Source organism: Bos indicus x Bos taurus, chromosome 2, assembly GCF_003369695.1.
Source record: "Bos indicus x Bos taurus breed Angus x Brahman F1 hybrid chromosome 2, Bos_hybrid_MaternalHap_v2.0, whole genome shotgun sequence".
Lineage (NCBI taxonomy): Eukaryota > Metazoa > Chordata > Mammalia > Artiodactyla > Bovidae > Bos > Bos indicus x Bos taurus.
This window is the reverse complement of record NC_040077.1, coordinates 123,874,354-123,899,111: the sequence shown is the minus strand read 5'-3', so window position 1 is coordinate 123,899,111 and position 24,758 is coordinate 123,874,354. Positions and strand designations below refer to the sequence as shown.

Sequence of the window (24,758 nt, the reverse complement as noted above, 5' to 3'; positions counted from 1 at the left end):
TACACCAGGCCTCCCTGTCCATCACCAGCTCCCGGCATTTACTCAAACTCATGTCCATCGAGTTGGTGATGCCATCCAACCATCTCATCCTCTGTTGTCCCCTTCTCCTCCCACTTTCAATCTTTCCCAGCATCAGGGTCTTTTCAGATGAGTCAGGTCTTCGCATCAGGTGGCCAAAGTATTGGAGTTTCAGCTTCAGCATCAGTCCTTCCAGTGAATATTCAGGACTGATTTCCTTTAGGATGGACTGGTTGGATCTCCTTGCTGTCCAAGGGACTCTCAAGGGTCTTCTCCAACACCACAGTTCAAAAGCATCAATTCTTTAGTGCTCAGCTTTCTTTATAGTCCAGCTTTCACATCCATACATGACTACTGGGAAAACCATAGCTTTGACTAGATGGACCTTTGTTGGCAAAGTAATGTCTCTGCTTTTTAATATGCTGTCTAGGTTGGTCATAACTTTTCTTCCAAGGAGCAAGCATCCAGTGGTTACTCCCCCAAATTATCCCATAATCATTATGGAGCTGGAGAAAGACAAGAAGCTGAGGGCTGGCTCTTACCTTCCTTTCTCTCATCCTTTCAGGGGCTTCCAGCTGTGTGGGCAAGCTAGTCCTCAGGATCTGTGTGTGTGTGTGTGTGTGTGTGTGTGTGTGTGTTAGAGAGAGAGAGATCCCATGGGAATGCATGGGTGAGAAGAGTAAGGACATGTCTTCTCTGGGCCCAGGAAATGGAGCATCTTCTTGGCAGCATCATCATTCATCATCCTTTGTCCTCTGGTGGTCTTGTTTGGAGAACATCTTGTGTTGCTCTCGGGCTTACCTGGAAGCTGCCCAGATTTGGCTCTGGCTTCCTCCCAACCAGAGGGGGCGTTTGCTCGTCTTCAGCCATTGCCAGATGATTCCATGCCTACTTGTGAGGCCGTATCAGGGCTTTCAGCCTTTCAAAATCTCTGAGATGAGCTGCTGGATTTTCTGCCTGGAGAGCTCACTATGGAGCTTCAACACGGTTTCCGTGAAGAACCCTTAGAGACCCCTTCAGAGATCTCAGAGATCCCCTTCATCTCTGAGATCTTTGAACCACCAGAAATCTTTTTTTTGGCTTGAAATTTGTGTGTTTGTCTTGTGTGCTTGTTGTGGATGCTCTAAGAATTGTCATGTCTTAGACCAGGATCCAGTGGTGGAGAAGGACCCGGGCAGAAAGGCCACCTCTTGTCAACCATCTGGCCTGGCTTTCTGAGACTCAGGGGGATCCTCCTTTTCCTGGCAACTCCCGATGATGTCCACAGCCCCATCTGCAGGTGCTCATGTGCCAGGCACTGGGATGGGTGCTGTATATACATAATCTTGGTATAGAATCTGCCTGCAGTGCAGGATACGCAGGAGACCTGGGCTTGATCCCTGGGTCAGGAAGATCCATCCCCTGGAGAAGGAAATGGCAACCCACTCCAGTATTCTTGCCTGGAGAATCACATGGACAGAGGAGCCTGGCGGGCTACAGTCCACAGGGTCACAAAGAGTCAGACACGACTGAAGTGACTTAGCGTGCATGCACATTGAATATTTATACCATCAGATTGGAGAGTAACAGTTTTAATCTTCATTTGCCATATGAAAAGGGAAATTTCTGGAGAGTAAGTAACATCCCCAAGGTTACATGCAGAGCTGGGATTTGATCTGAAGCCTGTCTGACACCAGATACTGTCTCTTAATCGCCATAGTATACTGTATTCCCCTGAGGATATTTCATGAAACAAACAAACTGTCGGTGGTAAAAGACGGAGGTGAAACCTTGCCATTCCCACCCATCTCTTGGAGATTTAAAATACGCACTAACTTGTTGGAAGCCCTAGGAGGTTTCACAGGGGAAAACAACCGACTTATTTTTATTTAAACCAGAATTTCACAAACTCCTTTAAAACACAGAACCCCTCCCCATGACCTTCTCTTTGTTGAATACGTGAGTCATCTGGCAAGACCAGTATTTTCTGGAACACACTTGGGCAGCCACGACTTTAGGCAAATCTCTCCTCTTCAGATCTCAGTTTCTCTACCTAAAAAATGAAGAGCTTGAGGCATTTGACCACAAATGTGTAATGGGTGGGCTTCCCTGGTGGCTCAGACAGTAAAGAATCTGCCTGCAATTCAGAAGACCTGGGTTTGATCCCTGGGTAGGGAAGATGCCCTGGAGAAGGAAATGGCAACCAACCCCAGTATTCTTGCCTGGAGAATTCCATGGACAGAGGAGCCTGGTGGGCTACAGTCCATGAGGTCACAAAGAGACATAAGTAACTCACACACACACACACACACACACACACATACACGTGTGTAACTGGTACGTGGCTTGCCCTCCAGCTGTAAGCAACTGGAAATCTGGATAAAACATGTGAAACAGTTGTTTTCAGACGTTGGGCACCAGGCAGTCTGCCACTGTGATTCCTGAGAAAAGCAAAACAAACCGAAGCACCTGCCTCGCATCGCCCCTCTACCTGGAGGCAGCTTTCAAACCTTGGCACAGGAAGTGGAACCCAAGCAGGGCCTGCAGTCTCCCTGATTTGAGGAGGCAGAGATTGGAGTTTGGGGAAGTGGAGCTACCCGGGGTGGGGTTGCAGTGTCTGTCTGAATACTGCATTCATTCCACCCATTAGTAAGACTGGGAATTAAGAGTCCAGACCTGAAGGATGGATATGAGTTCACCGGGCATCAGTGGGGAGAGGGGCAGAGGAAGACCATGTGTGAAGACTTGGGAAGGGAGGCCCCCTGGGAGTCCTCCGCCTGCCCCTGCCGGCTCAGAGCTGGGCAGAGAACAGTGGTGAGACATGCAGAGAAAGCCCCTGCACAGCAGCCAGCCCAGGAGGAGGGAATACATGCTGAGTGTGTGGGAGTGAGTGTTGGAAGCTAGGTGTGGCTGAGCAGGGCTGTTCCTCCATCCCAGGACCTGACCCTGGGGACCAGGGTGGGATGTTCTTGGGGAGGCTGGCCAGGAGAGCTGGGGAGTGGTGGTCCACGGGGAAGGGATGGTTTTCTGGAGTGTGGGGCAGCGTGAACCTCTCCACCTGCTCTCCATGGGCTGAGCTGCCACACAGGCTGACAATGGAAATGCTTGCGCTGGAGAAACGCCTCTATTCAGGTGCTTCCCGCTCATCTGTGGAGGGGGTGGCAACGGCAGCTAATTTTGGGACTTGCTTGTCTGAATGGGGTGATTGCTGGGAGTTGTCAGTGTTTCAGATTGTTCCCTGGAAGAGGGGGAGGAAGGAGGGGATGTCTGGGCTCTGCTGAGCCCTGCCCCCTGCAGGCAGTGGATGAAGTCACAGAGGGGGCCCTCGCTGGGGAGCCCGGGAGGGTAAGGGGGTGAGGGATCCCAGCCTCAGGGCTGGGCCAGAAGGGTCCCCAGAGCGGGGGGCCCGATCCCCTCATTCTACCAATGCGAAGACCGGGATGCCCCAGGGAAGGGGCTCGTCCAGGGCCACCCAGGGCGGCCCAGCCAGCTGCCTGGCTCCAGCAAACAACCCGGACATCCTCCACGCTGGCTGTGCTCCCATCCCTCCCTCAGCTCCCCTGAGTCCATGTGGGGTTCCCCCGGCTGGGGCCTGTGCACGTCAGGAACCCCTTTTCCCTTTCTCTGGCTGCAGGAGACCAGCGCGGCAGTGGGGTCACTGAGGCCAGCAGCCTCCTGGGGGGCTCACCGCGGCGGCCATGTGGCCGGAAGGGCTCCCCGTATCACACGGGGCAGCTGCACCCCGCGGTGCGTGTGGCCGATCTCCTGCAGCACATCAACCAGATGAAGACGGCCGAGGGCTATGGCTTCAAGCAGGAGTATGAGGTGCCTGCCCCCGTCCAGCTGGGACCCCTCGCCAGGGCCTCCCTTGGCTCCTCCTCACTGTGGACCCTGGCAGCCCTCAGCTGGTCCCCGGATGGATCCTTGCCCTGACAGTCCCCATTTTAAGCTAATTTCTTGGCCTTGACCTTGGCCCTAATCTCAGCCTGACCTGGTTTCTCCCTCATCCTAACTCTGACTTAAAAAGTGTCTGAATCTTATGTCGGTCTCTGTCTGGACCCTGCCAGGATCCTTTTTCTATCCCTGATGTGGACCTGACCACCAATACTGACCCTGACCTCCAGCCTAAACCCCAGTGTGACTTTGACCCTAACTTTCATCCTGAGCTCCGTTTGAACTCTGACTCGAATCCCATCCTACCTCTGTCTGGACTTATTTTGACCCTCACCTTTACCTTCATCCCAGCTCAGACCTGGATTTGACCTAAGCTTAACCTTCATTCTGAAATGTCTCTGAACTATAATTACCTCTTTCCCCCTCTATTTCTCACTCCCCTCCCCACACTGCTCGGTATTAAACTTAGTCCCTCACATATAAAGGAATATACAGTGACTTCATCTCAGGCCCCAAGTTTAACCCTGAACCTGACCCTTACCGTGGTCCTGCCTCCTCCTGTCAGGGTCGGGCTCTTGGGAGGGGAGGGGCTTCCCTCCCCGCAACTAACTATGCCTTTCCCTTCTGACAGAGCTTCTTTGAAGGCTGGGATGCTACAAAGAAGAAAGACAAGGTCAAGGGTGGCCGGCAGGAGCCCATGCCTGCCTGTGAGTCCTGCAGGAGGGCCTGCGGTCGGGGGCAGTGGGTGGGAGGAAGCAGGAAGAGGGAGAAGAGCAGAGTGAGCCATTTATGGAGGGCCTGTTGCAGGCCAGGCTGTACGCTGAGCACCCCGCTCCTCATCTGACTTAGTATTCTCAGCAGTCCTGTGACGTGGGATGTAGTAGAACTCCCACTTTACAGATGAGGAAACTGAGGCTTGGGAGGTTAAGCCCCGCTCCCGGCGTCACACAGCTGACACTTGCCGGAGCAGCACCGGGCCTCGGGCCTCCTTGACGCTGCAGCCCCGACTAAGCACTGGCCTGTCCTACCTCCAGCAGTACGGAGGGCCCGCTGGTCAGCCCTGAGTCTCTAGGTTCCCTGACTGCCCTGCCTGTGCCCTGGCTCTGGCCTCCAGGAAGCCTCCCCGCTACTGCCCCCAGGCTGGGCTCCCCAGTTCAGCCCCTGCCCACCCCACGGCCACGTGCTCTGTGTTTCCAGACGATCGGCACCGAGTGAAGCTGCACCCGATGCTGGGAGACCCTGACGCCGACTACATTAACGCCAACTACATAGACGTGAGTGCCTCAGCCCGTCGTGTCCGCCGACTGGCCCTGGCCGCTCCAGGCTCACTGTCCGGGCGGGGCGGGGCCGGCAGGGAAGAAGTCGGGGTTCACATGGCTGGATTTCTGAGCGCCCCCACCTCCTGCAGTCAGTGCCAGGGAGCTCAGCGGAGGGGAGGACAGGGTGGGCGGTGGCTGTCAGGAGGGCTTCCCTGGGGTGGAGTGTGAGTGAAGCAGAATGGAGGCAAGAGGGCAGACAGCCAGGCCTAGAGGTGAGGACAGGTCCCTTCTCCGTGAGGGGCCCCGAGGCTGGAGGTGGGGTTCTCACGGCACACAGTCAGGCTGAGTCAGGCAGGGGCTGGACTGTGAAGGCCTCGAATGGCAGGCTGAGGAGCTGGGCGTTTTTCCTAGGGGCGTCAGGGAGTATTGGAAGTGTTGGACTGTGACAAACTCAGGTTAACTGACCATGTAGTGTGTGCCAAGCACTGTGCTAAGCACTTTATGCCAAATATTTAATTGTCTATAATCCCGACAACCACCCTATGCTGTGGTCAGCATCGTGGCCTCACTTTACAGGTGAGGAAAACTGGGGCTCAGAGAGGTGAAGCCACTTTTCCTCTAGGTGACCCAGCTTGCAAGTGGTCAAGAAGGGAGCCGCATCTCAGCTGGTCGGGGTCTCCAGAGCTTTTGCTGCTGATGACACGGCTGTCCTGCCAGCTGCAGCAGCTACTGGTCAGGCTGGACCAGATGGAGGAGGGGCCGGAGACAGGGCAGGCAGCCAGGGGGGCCTGGGCTTGGGTGTGAGGAAGAGGCGATGAATCTGCTCCCCAAGTGTGGATGAGAGTGGGACAGGACAGGCCCAGGGACGCTGATCAGACTCCCCGACCGGCAGCAAGTCAAGTGTGCAGAGAATCACTTATTCATTCGTTAGATGTTAAATATATTTTGAGCATCTTCTGTGTACCAGGCATTGTGCTGGCCACCGGGAATACACCTGTGAAAAAGGAGACATAGTCCCTGCTTTCCTTGAATCCGTAGATTCTAGTCGGGGAGGCTCATAAACATACAACTAAAATGAATTCAGGTTAGATGGGCAGTCACAGGCCAGGAAAGAGAAGTGAATGACTTTCTCAGCATCGTACCACGAAGGTAGTGGTGGGGTCAGCTTTAGCTGTGTTGGGCTGCATGGAGGCAGAGGGCTTGTGCTGGCTTTAGGTGGCTGGAGAGGGAAGGGAAGGGTAATCTCAGGCAGGACCAGTGTGCCAGGTCAGAGGTGTATCTGGAAGCGGGGGGCAATCAGGGACGGTGGAGGTGACCTCTCTTCTCCTTCTTCACTTCCTCCTGGTGGCCAGATGCGCTCGCCCATATTTGCCAGAATCCCTTGCTTTCTCGCCCACCCACCCCTCCCCCACCCTCTCCCCAGGCTGCAGTATGGTCGGACCTGGCCTCACCTCTCAGACTTGGGCAGCTTTGGGGACAGGGACAGGGGCCTCGCTTCGGGGTCCTCAAGGCCCTAGTCGGCTTCTCCTGCGGCCCTGCCAGGGCCCTGCCCCTGCCCTTTTCTTGCCCAGGCCCGGCCACCCGTCTCTGCTCTGCCACGCCTGCTGGGCATCACCCATTCCAGCCACTCCTGTGCTCCGCCGTCCACCTCCATCTGCCTCTGGCCTAATATCTGTCTCTTTTGCTTTGTCCTGTTCCCTCACTGGAATCATTAAGATTCGGATAAACCGTGAAGTAAGTATCTCTCTCCCGTTTCCTCCTCCTCCTGTCTGTCTGACCGGCCGTATCTCAGGCTCTCTCACAGTCTCTGGCTGTCTCTCTCTCTCTCTCTCTCTCTCTCTCTCTCGTCTTTGTCTTCCTTCTCCTCCACTTGTGTGCCCAGCACCAACCGTCCACTTCAGCAGCCTGGTCAGGGGCCCCCGGGACTGAAAGTTTGACACGACCCCTGTTGTAAACAATGCCCTCCATCTCCTCTACCCTAAGGGGGGGCCTGCAGTGTCCGGGTACCTCCCCAGGTCCTAGCCACCTCCCTGGCCACCACCTCTGTCGCCCTTCTCCCCAGCTCCCTGTGCCCTATGAGTCCTCATTAACCATACCTTCTGTGGGTCTGGGAGTGGTCGGGTGGCAGGAGCTGCCCTGGGTGCCCTGTCCCCCCACTGCTTGGGGGTCCGGGCCTTCCAGGGAGCAGGGGTGGCCCCAGGCACTCCCCTTTAATAGTAATTTCCCTTGTGTTACAACCCTTTGTGATCAGTTTGCTTGAAACTCAACCCTCACCACTTTGCCCCAAATTTAGCCCTAATTTGAATGTTTTATTTTGGGGGAACAGTTGGGTATTTTATCTTAAAAAATTTTGCTATGTTTGGGCCTTATAAGAATTAAAAAAAAATTTCATCTAGCAGAGTCCTCTCATTTGATTTTTTTAATGTAACTTTTGTAACAGTTGATACCTGATGGGATTATTTTTTGGGGTACCTTGTCTATTTTATCTTCTTTTTTCTTTTACAAATGTATGTCTGGCTTTTTTCTGATTGCAAAAATACAACTCATTATTAGACTTTCAGACAACGTGTATATGCTTGGGGCCTTGCACTAATATATAAAGTGTAAGGTCCCTGCTGTCGCTTATGCTGGAGATGACAGTTGTTCCTTAAGTGCTCCTAGATACCCTCTGCGTTATTTTGAGTTTCTTTACACAGTTGATTTGTAAAGTTGCTAAACTTACATGGAATATTAGACCCACAGAAGGCAATGGGTGTACTCAGCCTTAGCACCCCCATTAGGAGGTGATGAATATAGATCATTATATATATTTTTTTACTTAAAAATTTTTTTTATTTTAAATTTTTTGGCCACACGGCGTGGCCTGTGGGATCTTAGTTCCCCAATCAATTTCCCAATCAGGGATTGAATCTGTGCTCCCTGCATTGGGAGTGTGGAGTCTTAACCGCTGGACGGCTGAGTAATCCCTAGATCATTATACGTTTTTACATCTCAATCTCCACATGACACATTCATTTAGTTGTTGCCAGACTCTTATGAAATTCCCTGAGGGGACATGGCTTATTTCATTTTCAAAGGCCTGTTACCAAAAACATTATTGGCTGAGTACGTGCTCTGTGCCAGGCATTTCTGACACCTCATGTCATCTTTGCCACACTCTATGAGGTCGAGACCTGCACTTGGCAGATGACAAAACTGAGGCTTAAAAAGATTGAGTGGCTTACTCATGGCCCCAAGGCTCTGGATTAGCAGAGCTGGGGCCTCAAATCCAACCTGAGCCCTGTACCCTTACATGAGACCCTCCCACCCTTACATGAGACCCTGGATCTCTCTCTTTGGGGGCATTGGGATGCCCCAGGGGCCTTGCCCACTGTGCAGGTAGTCAGTCTCCTAGCTCTGCCCAAAGGCACCAGGGAGGGGCGAGTGTCTGCCCAGGAACAGGCTCCTAGGACATGCTGATGCCCCAGAGTAGGAGCACCCCTGCTCTCTAATCCTGGTCTCTAAAGCGGGTGTGCTCACGGTGGCCTCCTTATCTTCCTTTAGCATCTGATCATTTAAAACTTTCCATTTCACTGTCCTCTGTGTGACGTAATTGTGCAATAATGCACATGTGCAACTAAAAAGTGAACATGCAGATATTGAAAGCCATCTGTCTGAAAAAGTATTGAGCTGTTTGCTGTATGTGTTGATTAGCAGTTGGGTGCTGGCAATATGCTGGGCACTGGAGACTCTGGCCCTCGTGTGAGAGTCTCAGGCAAACTGGCTTTAGTGGAGTAGCCTGTTCCCAGCTTGACTCAGGCTGGAGGTGGAGGGCAACACTGGCAGCACCTCTGCCGAGCGCCCCCTCTGACCCCAGTTGCCCAGCATCTCCCCTAAAATGAAGCAGAGGCGTGGCTGGGGAGACAGTGGGAAGGAGTTAGGCTAGGCCTGGAGAGGTTCCGGTAGTGAGGGTTGAGTGACTCTGGGAGGCTCTTCATTCTTGGTAACTTTGACTGTGTTTTGGTCATTTTCATGGGAACGTGTAGGTATACAGCAAGTGCGTGTCTTGGTATTATTCTCATATTCTGGAGGAGAACAGAGGCTTAGAGAGTCAGAGAGCCTGGCTACTCCAAGTGTGTTTTGAGGCCCCACCTTGGCACCACCTGGGATCTGGTTGGAAATGCACAATCCCAGGCCCCGCCCCAGACCGTCTGAATCTGAATCTGCCTTTTAACAAGATCTCCAGGAGATTCGCATGCACATTAAAGGCTGAGAAGTGCCTGCTTAGTGCCTAGAATCACACAGTTACTACTTGGCAGCAGAGACCCAGCTCAGCCTGACCCAAGACTTGTATTGTTAACTGCTGTTGTACACTGCTGTCTGCCCAGTAATTCTCGATGTTCACACCACTGAGACCTTCAGTGATACTTGTTGACATTTAAAGTGGTAGCAGTAATAAAGGCGACTCTCGATTAACTACTGGCTTTGTGTTTGCCATGTGCCAAGCCCTTAATGTGTGTAACTTTACCCTTCACAGCAGCCCAAGGAGATAAATACTATAATTATTTGTTGTACAGATGTGAAAATATAGACATAAAGAGATAAAGGAATTTGCCCAACACTTAGCAGGAGTTGTATAGAATTGGGATTTGTGCTCTGGCAGTCTGACTGCAGGGCCCCTTGGGCCTGGGAAGCCCACTGGGTCAAAGGATTTGCTGGGAGCTGTGTTGAGGGTGTGAACTTGAGGCCAGTGTCTGGTCTCTTGCACCAGCTCTGCAATGCTTCTTACTTATCCCGTGTCACCTGCATCGATTCCCTGGGTGTCTCATGTGGGCAAGATCTCATGGGTGGTTCCCGCCTCAGGGTGGGAGTGGAGTCTGGCTGGTTCCACTTCTCAGCCTGGGCGCTCTGGGGATGGAAGATGAAAGTAGCTCTTGGCCTCATTTGTGGGAGATAATACAGGTAAAGTGCTTAGCACAGTATGTGTCCATAACAGGGCCTCAAACATTTATTATTATTTTAATAAATAACTATGTAAGTTATTTATTATCGTTATTATCATTATTATTGACTTTGAAGATTTTAAAAAACATTTTATCTAAGGGCCATGAGCAACTCCTGTGCTCACTTGCTCCTAACCTGAAGCCTTCATTGGGCCACCCCAAGCCCTGGGTGACCGGGTTGTGGGGAGGGACATTGCCCATTCTGGTTGCCCTGAGCAGGGCTGAGATAACTGACAAGACCCAGCCTGGGGCCTGGGATTGCTTAGGGTCTCTGGGGCTTTGGGAACAAGGTAGGGTGACTCTGCAATGTATTTGTCTCCAAAGAGCAGCTGGGTTATAAGCAGATTACAGACAATTATCCCCAATTATGAAAGGGGAGACCCTCTAGGCCTGTGAAGGAGTCGTGTCTTCCCTTGGATCACGTAGCAAAGATGGGTTTAAACCCACGACCCTGGTATCCAGGCTCTACTTCCTTCCTTACTTGGGGATGGGCAAAGGACAGGTCAAGAGGGTGGGGCACTTCCCTGAGTGGGGGCTGTGTGTGCAGCTGCTGGGAGAGGAGGGCAGAGGGGCCTGAGCAAGTGAGGGGCCAATCCTCCGGGTCTTAACACACCCTCTTCTCCTGTTCCAGGGTTACCACAGGTCAAATCACTTCATAGCCACTCAAGGTACTCTGCCCATGTTCCCCCCACCCCCGCCCCAGTGTGCTGAGTGCCCTCTGTCTGCCTTCCTGCCTTCCCTGCTGCTCTGCCTGCCTCCCTGTCTGCCTTCCATCTGTCTGTCTGTCTGGATCTTCTGGAATCTGGACATCCATATCTGTTCCCTCTTTGTGTTTGTGTCTCCCGACGTCTGCTGTCTGTGTGTATCTCCTGGTCCACCTGTCTGTCTGCATGCAAAAGGGTCAGCCAGCCTCGGTCCTCATGGGTGTGGACTGTGCCTCTTGGTCTGGGGGCTGCCTGGGTCCCTTGGGCTGTGTCTTATCCTCTCCACTGTCCGTCTGTCTATCCCTCCTGGAAGCTTGTGCCATGGCCCTCCAGCTCTTCCTCCTGGGTTCCACTCAGGATGACCGGGGTCTCCAGGCAGGCTCTCTCTGATAATGACCACCCCAAGGACAGTTGATGGGGGTGTGTGGGGGTGAGCATGAAGCCCCCACTGGGGCTCAGGACCCTCCTGGCCTGCATCAGTGGTGTGGGCAGTGGTGTGCTAGGCCTGGGTGGAGACCTGGCCTTAGAGACAAGCCCTCTCTGTGCCCCAGGGCCAAAGCCTGAGATGGTCTACGACTTCTGGCGCATGGTATGGCAGGAACACTGTTCCAGCATTGTCATGATCACCAAACTGGTGGAGGTGGGCAGGGTAAGTGGGGCCCCGGGGGAGGGGGCGTGGCAGGTGGGGGCAGTGAAGAGCCCACTGAGCCTGCCCCTTGGGGACTCCAGGTGAAATGCTCTCGGTACTGGCCGGAGGACTCTGACATGTACGGGGACATCAAGATCACGCTGGTGAAGACAGAGACTCTAGCCGAGTATGTCGTGCGCAGCTTTGCCCTGGAGCGGGTGAGTCTCCTGTGGTCACCAGGCCCCTGCTGGGGTGCCTGAGAAGGTGGGGCAGGGCCCACACCGCCCCCCCAGCCCAGGAGTGGAGGGTGGGGGTGGCCCTCTGCATCCCGAGCAGGGGGCACTGTGAAAGGATGGGAAGGTGGCCGTCTTGACTGCTGACTGCAAGAGGAAGTCAAGATGATGAGGATGGTGCGCACGTAGAGAACGATGAGGACAGCTGCCAGGTGCCGATCCTGCTCTGTGCCCGGCTGTGCTCAGCTCGTTACACGTGTTGTTTCAGGCCTGCTTCAGTCCGTGGGTTAGGCCTTTGCCATTAGCCCCATTTTACAGATAGGGAAAGTGAGGCTCAAGAGTGGTTACATCACTCATGAAAGGCCGCAGGTGAGGGATGGCACAGTCTTATTTGACTGTCTATAAAGTCCTCAGAGGAAGGATAGTTTTCCTCCTTTGAACTAAGACTGAGAGCATCAAAATGATCTCTTCAGGCAGTTGTGTAGCAGGTGGTGGAAGTGGGTGACTTGCAGATCCTGGCCCAACCCCTGCCTAACGTGTGTTTTGTCTTGGGCAAGCGGTTTCTCGTCTTTGAGGCTTAGGTTTCTTACTTGTACAATGAGTCATTAATACCCACCTCGTTAGTCTCATTGGGGTGAACTGAGTGCCTGCGGTGAGACGCTCACTCCCGTGCCTGGCACACTGCAGGTGTCTGGTAGACGCTGGCAGGGGCTCTGACTGTCACTTCTGTTATCTCCCCAGAGAGGCTACTCTGCCCGCCACGAGGTCCGCCAGTTCCACTTCACGGCCTGGCCGGAGCACGGCGTCCCCTACCACGCCACGGGGCTGCTGGCCTTCATCCGGCGTGTGAAGGCCTCCACGCCCCCTGACGCTGGGCCCGTGGTCATCCACTGCAGGTGGGGTGCTGGGGAGCCCAGGGAGAAGGGGGTGGGGAACGAGGTTGTCCGAGGTTCCTAAAGGAGACCGGGCCCGAGTCCATCCTGCTCAGAGGCAGAGGACAGGGGAGAATGACCCGCTGGTGCCCTTTGCCCTTTGAGCTTCGGCTCTGGGATTGGCACCGTTGTGTGCACACTGAGAAGTGTAGCTGATTATTATGGGTTATTGTACTAATAAGTAAGCTTTAGGAATTTCCCCAATTTCACTGTGAAGGACTCAGCACTACTCAGATCAAGAAACAGAACATTAACAGAACCCAGAAGTCCCTGGAACTCCCTTCTGGCCTGTACCCCACCTCCTCCCTTCCAGAGTGATCGCTCTCCTGACTTCTAAGCCTGAGATTCATTGTGCATGCTTTTGAACTTTGTATCAGTGGAATCACACATCAGGTGCTCCTTGGAGTCTGACTTTCTCTCAGCCTTATGCTTGTAAGGTTCATCCATATTGTATCCAATTCTGCTGTGTGAACAAACCACCCTGTGCTTATCCATTCTGCTGTGGGGAGGCATTTGGGTGGTTTCCAGCCTTGAGCTGTTATGAACAGTGCTGCTAAGGACATTCTCTTGCATGTCTTTTGGCTGACACACACACTTGCATTTCTGGGAGGTAGGTACGTAGGAGTGGAATTGCTCTGTGAATGTTCAGCCTTCCTAGATACTGTGGACAATTTTCCAAAGTGGTTTCACTAATTCCAGCCCCTATCAGTGGCATATGGGATACCCACTGGCTGTGTGTCCTGGCCAACACGTCGCTCTCACCATTTTCAAGCTTGAGATCTTGGTGTCATCTTTGTCCTCCCCCCTCCTCTCAACCCTGCTCTACCTGGTGCTAAATGTGAGGATTCCAGAGATGGGTTCTACCCCATCTAGCTCTCAAGGAGCTCACAGTGAGGTAGGGAGACAGCCCCATAAACAGTGACCACGGAGAGGGAAGGGGGTTTTGGTAAGAGTCCGCCCAGATTGCTCTGGGAACTCAAAAGCCTGACATTTCCTGGAGGCTCCACTGAATATGGGTTTAAGTGTGTAGGGCTTTGAAGGATGTGTAGGAGATTTCCAGACATCCAAGAGACCAGAACATTCTTGGGTTACACTGAACATCACTTCTGTTCCTCTTCCCCCATCACAGCTGCCAAGTTGAGCTGGTTTTGGGTCTGCATTCTCTCCACCCTTTCTTTCCTCTCCATCCCCAAGGCCCAGCTCCCCCTCTGTCCTCTGTCACTTTCCCTGGAACTCCTCTTGCAGCCTCCTCTTAGGCTCTGCCATGTCCCCCATCGCCTGTGTGGTGTAGATATGGCCCAGGGCCCCAGGTCTCCTCTCTTCTTCTTCGCGGTCCTGGGCTCCCTCCCCAGGCCTCTGACCTGGCCCCCGGGTGCTCTCTCCCCAGCGCGGGCACTGGCCGCACAGGGTGTTACATCGTTCTGGATGTGATGCTGGACATGGCGGAGTGTGAGGGCGTCGTGGACATCTACAACTGCGTGAAGACCCTCTGTTCCCGGCGCGTCAACATGATCCAGACCGAGGTGAGGGTGCAGCCCTCCCCCACAGCCCCTCCAGGACAAGAGTCCCTCGTGTGGGAGCGCGAAGCTGGTGGAGGGTGTCAGAAAGGTGTCCTAGGATGTCGCCTTGTCCTTTCCCATCCCTGGACTTGGCCTGCCAGCCTCTTTCTTTTAAAATTTATTTTTATTGAAGTCAGTTGATTTGGATGAGATGGATGGCATCATCGAGGCAGTGGACATGAACTTGGGCAAACCTCGGGAGATGGTGAGGTTCAGGGAAGCTTGGCATGCTGCAGTCCATGGGGTCGCGAAGAGTCGGACATGACTTGGTGACTGAACAACAGCGTAGATGATTTACAACGTTGTTAATTCCTATTGTACAGCAAAGTGATCTGGTTACTCATATATACATTCTTCTTTTGAATATTGTTTTCTATAATGGTTTATCATACTGCTACTGCTACTGCTGCTAAGTCACTTCAGTCGTGTCCGACTCTGTGTGACCCCATAGATGGCAGCCCACCAGGCTCCCCCGTCCCTGGGATTCTGCAGGCAAGAACACCCGAGTGGGTTGCCATCTCCTTCTCCAATGCATGAAAGTGAAAAGTAAAGTGAAGTTGCTCAGTCGTGTCCGACTCTTAGCGACCCCATGGACTGCAGCCCACCAGGCTCCTCCGTCCATGGGATTTTCCAGGCAAGAGTACTGGAGTGGGGTGCCAGTGCCTTCTCCAGGTTTATCCTAGGATATCCTTTAAGACTGGAGGATAATTGCTTTGCAGTGTTGTTAGTTTCTGCTGTACAACCACATGAATCAGCCATATGCATACATATATTCCCTCCCTCTGAAGCCTCCCTCCCCATCACATGCCGTCCCCTGCCTCTAGGTCATCGCACAGCTGCCAGCCTCTCAGGGTCTTCCCAAGCTCAGCTCCATCGTGTTCACTTGGGTGAGGTCACACAGCACTGGGCCCAGGTCATAAGTTCTACAGTCAAGACATACTGCTTATTGGGTTTGTCTCCTCTCTAGATGTGTGACCCTGGGCTGTCCCCTCACCTTCAGAGCTTCTCGTAGGGTTATTATGGGATGCAATGTGAGATCAATGAACAAATATCCGTGGAGGCTGTTTCAAGTATGGTGGGTCCCACATGGAGTAACACATGGCTGGATTCTACCTCAGAGCACCCCAGCCGCAACTTTGAACTTGCCTCCTCCTGACCCTGAAGTCTCTCACTTCTGCTCCCCTCCTGGTTCCTCATATTCTCTCCTCCTGTTCTAGGAGCAGTACATCTTTATCCATGATGCAATCCTGGAGGCCTGCCTGTGTGGGGAGACCACCATCCCTGTCAGCGAATTCAAGGCCACCTATAAGGAAATGATCCGCATTGACCCTCAGAGTAATTCCTCCCAGCTGCGGGAGGAGTTCCAGGTGGGGCATGAGTGTGTGTGTATAGGTGTGGTTCGTGAGCGAGCATGTGTGTGGCATTGGGAGGCGCTCAGTGCTGTAGGGGGCTTCCCTGGTGGCTCAGATGGTAAAGAATCTGCTTGCAATGTGGGAGCCCTGGGTCCGATCCCTGGGTTGGGAAGATCCCCTGGAGAAGGGAAAGGCTACCCACTCCAGTATTCTTGCCTGGAGAATCCCATGGACAGAGGGGCCTGGTGGGCTACAGTCCATGGGGTTGCAAAGAATCAGACATGACTGAGTGACTGAAAAACAACATCAAGAAGAACAAGAGGAAGAAATGGAGACTCCATGAGTCAGGATGCCTGAGGCATGAAGGCAGGAGGGGAGGGGAGGTGGCCCAGAGTCCTCGGCTTGCTCCTGTGCCAGGCGTTCCTTGACAGGCCCGGGAAGATGGCCACCTGTGCCAGGGCCCTGGAGTCCGCTTTGTGGAAGACTTGGGGTTTCAGGGCTTGGCTCCTGGGAGTGATCCTTACGGTGCCTTCTGTGTATTGAAGGTGGTGCACGTGCCAGGCTTGGTGTTATCTCACTTTATTCTCCCAGCAATCCTTTGAGGTAGGCAAATAATTATTCCATTTTACAGCAGAGGGAAAATGAGGCTTAGAGATAGAGTAGCTTGTCTACAGTATACAGGTGGCGAGGAGGCAGACTCCAGTCTCCAGAGCTCCATCCGGGCCCTGCACAGCCTGAATCCAGGGAGCCTGGGTTCCCTCCCTCTCTCTCTTCTTTCTGGACCTCAGTTTCTCCATCCATAAAATGGGCATAATAACCCAGCCCAGTCTCCTTCATGGGGCCTCATGCGGGGAGGAGACCCCACAAACACAGGACATCACCTTCCCTTCCTCTCCCTCTCTGTAGACTCTGAACTCGGTCACACCGCCGCTGGATGTGGAGGAGTGCAGCATCGCCCTGCTGCCCCGGAACCGGGACAAGAACCGCAGCATGGATGTCCTGCCGCCTGACCGCTGCCTGCCCTTCCTCGTCTCCACGGACGGGGACCCCAACAACTACATCAATGCGGCCCTGACTGACGTGAGGCGCGGGGGTGGGCTGGGCTCTGGGACACCCTCACCCAGCAGTGAGGGAAGGTGCAGGAGCCAGGGAGGACTCAGGTTAGGGGAGCCCTCTGCCTTTCTGGGGCGGCCCATTGGGTGGCCTTCCTCCCGCACCAAGGATCTTCTATTCAGGGCACTCAAGAACCAGTGCTCCCCCTCAGGTATTACCCTCAGTCTGAGTAGGGATCTGGGTGGTGGAGTTCAGGCACGGCTGTCTCCATGGTTAGGCCCAGCAGAACCTGGGGTAGGATGAATGATTCAAGGGCTTTGGCTGGGGAGGCTGGGAGGGTTTGGGGTTGGGACGTGAGATTTGGTATCTGGAGCCAGGGGAGCTTGTCCTGGGGTGGTGGAGCTAGAGCCTGCCCAGGAACCTGGCCTGGAGTAGCTACTTGCTCCCCATGCCCAGTGGTCTGAGGACTCAGGAGCTGTTTAGAAGCCTCTACTCCCAGCTCAGGAGGCTCCACCCCCTTTATTGGGCTTTGCAAACAGAACCAGGGAATTTAGGGTCCAGTGAATAACTTCAGGGTGCCGCTGCCTGAGGGGGACAAGTCTTGTGAGTGACCCCCTATTCCTTCCTAAATGGAACCAGTTTGAGAGAGAGGTACAGGGCACACAGGTGGAGGTAAGATGTTACTGTTCTAAGGAAACTGGTGAGACTGGAGAAGGTGACTTCAGCTGTGTGGCTACGTGGATGGCTACTCCTTCAGCCTCGGGCGGGGAGACCTGTCCTCCCAGACTCAGTAGTCCAGCTGGAGCCCCTCCCCGCAAGGGGCAGGCCTTTACATGTTGGTGGGAGCGGCAACAGTTAAATGCACAGCTTCTGAGGAAGAGCTGGCCTGGAAAGAGAAGGGGAGGGCCTTCCCTTCAGAAGCTGAGCACTTCTGGTCTTGTCCCAAATCCACCTGTGAAGGTGGATGTCACCACTGGATGTCCATCCACGTGGAGATGAGGGCTGTGGGGAGGGAGCTTCCCCCATCGCAGAGATGAGGCAGACGGGCTTTTCTTGGCCCAGTTCTTAGCCAGAGCCTCTTGGCACAGCGGTGCAGGGAACAGTGGGGTTTCTCCAAAGAGAGAAAGCTCCCATACTTCCTTCCCCAGGGGCTTCCTGGAGTGAGCTGAAGGCAAGCAGGGGCGAGCAGTCACAGCCACTGAAGGGAGTGAACGGAGAAGGGGCTGGGGTCCTGGGGAGGTGGCCTAGGGTGCTGGTGAGCTTTGGAGGGGGACGTTGGAATCTGTGGCCTCACTCTCGGCTTGCTCTCTGGCCTCAGTGTGCCCGTCTGCACATGGGGGCGATGGAGGGGAGGCTCTCTGACGTCCTGAGCCCCTGAGCTGGAGAGGGTCACATTGGGCTCCTTGGCCTGGTGGGAATGGGCCAGTCCGGTGGAGAAGCTTCCTTGGGGCTGTGATAATGTCACACTTGATCCCAGCCATGCAGGGCCTGAGGCTTATGAGCCAGGCCCTGCTGCTTGCATTGCGGTGAGCTTATCTGGGGGCCAGGTGGGGGCCGTTTTTGGTGGTTAAGTCTGCAGGGAGCCCCACTGGGTGCCCAGGCCTGAGTGTTGGAGAGTCTGGCTGGGCTGGGCATTGGGGAGCTGCCAATCAGGAAGCCTTTGGTGGGTCCTGGGGAGAGGGGGTGGTAACAGAAGACCATCAGGAGAGGGAGGGGACATGGCACAGCAGGGACAGGGCAGGGTACAGGAGACTTGGGGCTGGAGCACTGAAATGGGGGGAGGGCTGTGGCTGGCTCACCTGGTGGGGCAAGGTCAGGAGTAGGGAATGGGGTCAGTACTGGTCACTGGTCTGGGGGCTTGAGTTGGGGTCCAGACCCTTCATCCATGGAGTTGGAAGGCACCTAGATATTTGTTTATTAAAAAAATATTTCTTGAACTCCTATAAAGTTCTGGTCACAGGCCACACCCTGAAAAAAATCTGCTCTCCTGAACCTTGCCTTTGGGGAAATGGGTTGAGACAGTCAACAAACAAGTATACAATGGACTGTCAGTTACTGTTAATTTCTTAAAGAAGCAACCAGATAGAGGAAGTGTTTAATGTGGGTTTTGGGGTATGCATGTGGTTATTTTTGATGAATTGGTAAAGAGGGCCTCTTTGAAGCGGTTGAAGTTAAGGAATGGCCAGAAAGAAGTGAGGGGAGAGCCCTGTACACCTGGGAAGTTTGTTCCAGGTAACAGCAACAGCAGGTGCGAATAGCAGGGAGCAAGCTTGGCCAGCCTCTGCCCACCACGCCCAAGCTCCCATTGCCACCTATTGGGAATCTTCCGCTATTTAGCTCAGGGGGGCCATGGGCTTGGGCCTTAGAGGCCTGGGGGCTCACCCTGTCAACTCAGGCCCCACGGTGCCAGCCAGACTCCACATTGGGTCCCTAGAGGCAGCCTGGTCCTGTGGGGTGGAGCTGGGGTGGGCAGGGCAGGAGGACAGTGGGGCAGAGGCTTGGCGGTGTTGGGCGCTGAGTCCTGGTTTCCCTGCAGAGCTACACCCGGAGCGCGGCCTTCATTGTGACCCTCCACCCGCTGCAGAGCACCACTCCCGACTTCTGGCGGCTGGTCTACGACTACGGGTGCACCTCCATCGTCATGCTCAACCAGCTGCACCAGTCCAACTCCGCCTGGGTGAGGGCTCCGCTGGCCAGGCGGCCAGCTGCCTGCTGCCCAGGCCTCAGTCTGTTCAAGGGCACATGGGAAAAGTCAGGGGTTGGAGCCCAGCTCTGCCACCTTGCCTACTTGCTGAGCTGCCTCAGATGTGTCCAACCCACTCCCAGAGCCTCGGTTTCCTTGTCTGTAAAACCAGGCTCAGCCCAGAGAAATGCAGCTGCTCTTTAGGCAGTATCTGATGTATACTAGGGACTCTGCTCTGCACTTATGGGCTGCAGGTGAGAAAATTAAGACCCAGAGAGGTGGAGGGACTTCTCCCAGGTCACACAGCTGGGAAGTGGCAGAGCTGTGCCCCTTACCTGGGGCTGCCTCCTCCCAGAGCCTCTGCTTCCTGTCACTCAGCTAATCATGGGGGCCTTTGAGGCAGAGTAGAAGTCCAGCCTCCTTACTTTCTGACAGTTTGATCTAGGGTAAGTTAATACACCTCTTCGAGCCTCAGTCTCCTTTTCTGTGAAATGGGGACTATCTCAGCACCTGTTCCGTCATGAGATTATCATCAGGATGGTGTGAGATGTGCGTGGGATGCTTAGCACTGCGCCGTGACTGGCACATTGCAGGTGCTCGGTACGTGACAGGGGTGAAGATGATGAAGGTGACCATTGCTTCTGAGGATGGTCCAGAATGTGGTCAGTGATCTCGGCCTGAGGCAGCTCCCCTCATTTCTTTCTGGGGCTCCAAAAGCTGGAACTCCTGGGAGGTCCAGACACCCCGCCTTCCAGCTCCATATGACCATTGCTATAAGATGAGCATGACAGCATGGAGATGGCCGCCTGGAGAAGATTGTTAACTGGGCTCCTTGCAAGTCAGGCAGTTGGTATAAATGACCTAGGACTTCAGGGTAATGGGCTCCAGGATCTGGGCAGAGGTCTAAGGGAGTCCCATGTTGCATGAACCCTGCCCTTACTAAGATGGAGGGGAGGGACCCAGAGGGAGGCTCACAGAGATGTCATTCACTAGTCACATATTTGTTCATTCATTCAACCACCTTTGCTCATGGGCCACTCCCTATCAACCTGGTGGGGAGGTGGAAGGGGTACATGTGGCCCCTCCCAGATCTCATGATTTAGGGGAAGCAGGTACTGAAACTGATCATGACAGCAGAGGCAGAAGGCTACCATGGAGCTGGTACAGGGACACAGAGGAGCCTGGGGGATGGTGTATCAGGGAGGGCTTCCTGGAGGAGGTAATGTCTGAGCTGAGAGGTACCGGAAGGGTAGAGTTGAGTTGGTGAAGAGATGGGGGACAAGTGGTCCATGGGGAGGGAGCAGCATGTGCAAAGGCCTGAATGCAAGGAGTTTCCAGGACCCCAGGAGAAAGAGGAAGGTGGTGTCTTTCCTTCATGGTCAGAGAGGGAGGCAGATGGAGCAGGGTATTGCCTGGGAGGAGCCCGGGGACTATTTCACAGCTGGAGAAACTGGGGCTCGGAGGAAGGAAGAGCCTTGCTAGAAGGCTCTACTGGAGGGCTGGGGCCTCAGACCAGCTCCCCAGAAGACCCACATATTTGTGTGTAAGGGGGTTGTGCCTTCCCTGTCCCTCCACTGGCTTGAGAATGTGACCTGGAGGGGGGTACCTTTAGGACCCTGACTCCACGGAGGGGTCCTGGGGCAGGAGTAGGGGGGTGCTAAGCTGTGCTGCAACAGAGGGACACCCCATGTCTGTAAGCTGATGCTGGAGGGCTGAGGCAGCGAGAGAGAAGGCCTCGGGGCAGGGGTGCTGGGGTGAGCGGGGGTCATTTGAGGCTTGTCCTTGGAAGAAGGCAGCCAGGGGGAGGTGTATGTGCTTGTGAGGGTGTTACGTGTAGCTGTCTAGCGGCACAGCGGTGTCAATGAACCCACAACAAAGAGTTTGTCTCTGCTGATTTGAGTGTATCAGTACAAACGCACCGGGCGGGTGTACACTGTGATTTGATAGGTGAGTGGTGGGATGTTGGGGGGCGGAGGGGGGACTTGAACGTGAGTCTGGAGTGAGTGGTGGGCTCCTGGGCAAACATGGAGGTCTGGGGGTGGGTGTGAGCAGCAGCTGCCCCACCAGCTCGGCTCAGCTCAGCTCGCCTTCCCATCCTGCACAACAGCCCTGCCCACAGTACTGGCCGGAGCCAGGCCGGCAGCAGTATGGCCTCATGGAGGTGGAGTTCGTGTCAGGCACAGCGGACGAGGACTTGGTGGCCCGAGTTTTCCGGGTGCAGAACATCTCTCGGGTGAGTGGGGTGGGAGCTCCAGGATGAGAACCTGGGTGGGGGCTGGGCTGGACCCTCTCGAGGTCCCCAGGGGGCCGTGGAACCCTGGTGCTCAGGTCCCCTGGCTGATTGCTTCCACCCCAGATGCAGGAGGGGCACCTGCTGGTGCGACATTTCCAGTTCCTGCGCTGGTCTGCCTACCGGGACACTCCTGACTCCAAGAAGGCCTTCCTGCACCTGCTGGCGGCAGTGGACAAGTGGCAGGCGGAGAGTGGGGACGGGCGCACCATCGTGCACTGCCTGTGAGTGCCGGCCCGCCCTTGGGTGGGAAGAGGGCTTGGGGCGCCATGGACCAGGGGCAGAGGTCGGGGTGAGAGAGGGCTTCAGGGCTGGCATCCCAGCCCTGAGCTTCCGGACAGCATGGCCCCATAAAGCTGACCCTGCCTTCCTTGGAGGAGCCCTGTCACTTTCCAGGGTGTGGACTCCATCCTAAACGCGTGACCAGTATAGCCTCTTTGTGATGTTTGACTTTGCCAGTTTAATTGGAGAGAGTCCTGTGTAAATAGATGAACCCATGATACGGTAGTGGTACACTTTTTAAGCCAATGGAATCCTGGCCTTTGTTCGTGCCTGCATGCAGTACTTTCTTTCTTTCCTTCCTCGTGCATTCATTTACATGCCTCATTCACAGGTTCATCTATTCACTCACATCTGGGTGCACTCATTCCTTTGCCCCCCACATTTTCATGCTTTCAGCACTTACTGACCCTAGTGCCAGGCTGGGCACACAGGATGCAGGGGCAGGGAGCTGAGTCAGGCAGGGCCTGGCCCTCTCAAGGGCTTTTGGTTTTAGTGGGAGATGCCCCTCAGGAAGGGGACAGAGGGCCTGGTTTGTCCCTCATCTCCCAAAGAAGCACCGCCCCGGGTCACAGAGAGCAGAGGAGGGAGAGGGCTGGGGGAATCAGAGGGTCTCCCTGGCGGTGCCGCCCGTTTGGGAGTGTCTCTGTGCGCTTGAGGCTGTGTCTGTGATACTGGGGGTGACTGGTGATCTCAGTGTTTGTTTTCCACTCTGCTGCCTGGATTTTTGCTTGCTGCCTTGCAGCGCTCCTCTGTCACTGACTTTGTCTGGGTGTCTTTCTCCTGGAGTGTGTCTCGATTCCTTGTTCTCAGAATCTGCTCTGTTTCTCATAGAGGTTCTGTTCTAGATACCTTCCGCTTGGGATGCTAGTCCTTTATCCTCTGACTCCACCCCCTTAACCAGCGCTTCCTGCTGCCCACCTTTGGGCTCCCTGACCCCTTCCATCTGGGTTTCCTAGCCCCTCCCCTCTGGGTTCCCTGACTCCTCCCTTCTAGGGTCCCAGGCCCCGCCCCTCCCTTCTGGGTGTCCTGGCCCCTCCCTTCTGGATTCCCGGACTCCTCTCTTTTGGGTTCCCTGGCCCTGCTCTCCATCTTTGAGTTCACCCTACCCCGCAAGCCCAACCCCAAATCTTTTCATGTCTCTCCTTTAGAAATGGGGGCGGCCGTAGCGGCACCTTCTGCGCCTGCGCCACGGTCCTGGAAATGATCCGCTGCCACAACCTGGTGGACGTTTTCTTTGCTGCCAAAACGCTTAGGAACTACAAACCCAATATGGTGGAGACCCTGGTGAGGAGCCCTGTACCCCTTGCCTGTCCGCTTCCAACCTCCTGGTCCACTCCCTACCAGGCCCCCCTCGGATACCCTCTCCCGTATCTGGGCCCCACAGTTGGGCCTTGGGGTCTAGTCCTGTGGTGGGAAAGCATCACCCCCATTTCTCCCCTTCTCCCTGACCGTGGGGCAGAGAGGGACCTGGCTGGTGACTCCTGTCCCTCTCCCAGGATCAGTACCACTTCTGCTATGACGTGGCCCTGGAGTACCTGGAGGGGCTGGAGTCAAGATAGCAGGGGCCCCTGGCCTGGGGCACCCACTGCGCACTCAGGGCCAGGCCCACCATCCCCAGCGGACCCACGAGGAAGACCTGCGCCCCCAGGGAAAGCACTGGAGTGGGTGCTGGGCCAGCCTGGTGCCCCCTTCCACTGTGGGCAGGGCCTTTCAGCACGGCCGTGAGCAGGCTGTGGGCCAAGGAGGAGCTTAGCAAGACTGCAGCCAAGCCTGCCTCACGGAGTCCTGCAGGCCTGCTGAGAGCCCTGGCACCTCCTGGCAGAGTGGCCGGCTCGGAACTGCCAGCTTAGGGGGCCCCAGACCCAAGCCCCTGGACTGCATCCCAGCCCTTGGCAGAGATGAGTGAAGCCCTGCAGAGCAAATGGCAGGCCAGGGTTTCCACCCAGCTTGGCCCCACGTGGGGAGAGCGTGCACTGGGGCTTGGCATCTAATATCCCATCTGGCCAGCCCCTGCAGGTCTTGGGGAGACCACACTCTGCCCTGATTCTCCAGTAGGCACTTCAGACTGGTCCTCGCAGGGGCAACTTCAGCTCCCTTCTCCACCCCTCGCCTCCCTGCAGCCCTAGGGATATTTTGCTCATGATCCCCCCAACCCCGAATTTCTGCATCCCTGAATGTGCCCTGACCTCCCCCAAACCAGGATCTGCCCATCCCTACCCTGTCCTGTGTGGGGTCCCTTTCTTGCTTGACCCAATGTCTGCAGAATGACTTCACCTCAGCCCCCTCTGCCTGTCACTTCAGGCCTCACTGGCTGGGTCCTGCTCCGCCTGGCTCAGTGACAATCGGCAAGGCTGCACGACAGCCCCTGGGGTTGAGGTCCCTGTGGCTCCTGGTCAGGGTGCCTCCTGGGGCGCTGTTGTCAGGGGTGCTCACCACCCCCTAGGGTTTGGAGAAAGAAGGTATATTTTGAGATGGAAGATCAATGCTTTTCTGTTTATTTTTTGATGGGTGGGTGGGAAGTTCTCTTTAAAATGGGGCAGGCCACACCCCCATTCCGTGCCTCAATTTCTCCATCTGTAAACTGTAGATATGACTACTGACCTACCTCGCAGGGGGCTGTGGGGAGGCATAAACTGGTTGTTTGTAAAGCGCTTTGTAAATAAACGTGCTCTCTGAATGCCACCGAGCAGCCTTTTATGTGTCTGACCAGCCTGACTGGAACCTGCCCCCAGCCTCCCAGTGCCATGGGAGGGCCCCGGTCTGGTCTTGGATTTTCCATCCATAAAATGGGGGGAGAGGCATGGACCCGAGCATCATTCAGGGGCCTTCCACTTGCAGAGCTGGCTCCACCCAAGCCTCTGAAGCACTCAGACAGGAGGCTTTATCCCGAGACCTCTGATGGCCATGGAG

At 55.0% G+C, this 24,758-nt stretch overlaps 1 protein-coding gene across 5 annotated transcripts in view; it reads left to right on the top strand.

The window, feature by feature from the left end:
- PTPRU (protein tyrosine phosphatase, receptor type U) overlaps positions 1 to 24,530 on the top strand; it is an 88,406-nt gene extending 63,876 nt beyond the window's left edge. For 3 of the 5 annotated variants that reach the window (XM_027518144.1, XM_027518161.1, XM_027518179.1), the window contains 16 exons: positions 3,632 to 3,822; positions 4,523 to 4,598; positions 5,089 to 5,165; positions 6,867 to 6,884; positions 10,764 to 10,800; positions 11,388 to 11,485; positions 11,566 to 11,682; positions 12,439 to 12,593; positions 14,017 to 14,152; positions 15,406 to 15,555; positions 16,447 to 16,620; positions 19,130 to 19,270; positions 21,384 to 21,509; positions 21,633 to 21,790; positions 22,997 to 23,132; positions 23,345 to 24,530. In XM_027518144.1, coding sequence (XP_027373945.1) covers positions 3,632 to 3,822; positions 4,523 to 4,598; positions 5,089 to 5,165; positions 6,867 to 6,884; positions 10,764 to 10,800; positions 11,388 to 11,485; positions 11,566 to 11,682; positions 12,439 to 12,593; positions 14,017 to 14,152; positions 15,406 to 15,555; positions 16,447 to 16,620; positions 19,130 to 19,270; positions 21,384 to 21,509; positions 21,633 to 21,790; positions 22,997 to 23,132; positions 23,345 to 23,407 — 1,853 coding nt within the window. In that variant the 3' untranslated portion in view covers positions 23,408 to 24,530. The remainder of the gene's footprint in view (positions 1 to 3,631; positions 3,823 to 4,522; positions 4,599 to 5,088; positions 5,166 to 6,866; positions 6,885 to 10,763; positions 10,801 to 11,387; positions 11,486 to 11,565; positions 11,683 to 12,438; positions 12,594 to 14,016; positions 14,153 to 15,405; positions 15,556 to 16,446; positions 16,621 to 19,129; positions 19,271 to 21,383; positions 21,510 to 21,632; positions 21,791 to 22,996; positions 23,133 to 23,344) is intronic. The other 2 variants (XM_027518168.1, XM_027518152.1) reach the window with 1 other exon arrangement.
- Positions 24,531 to 24,758: the final 228 nt, after the last annotated feature.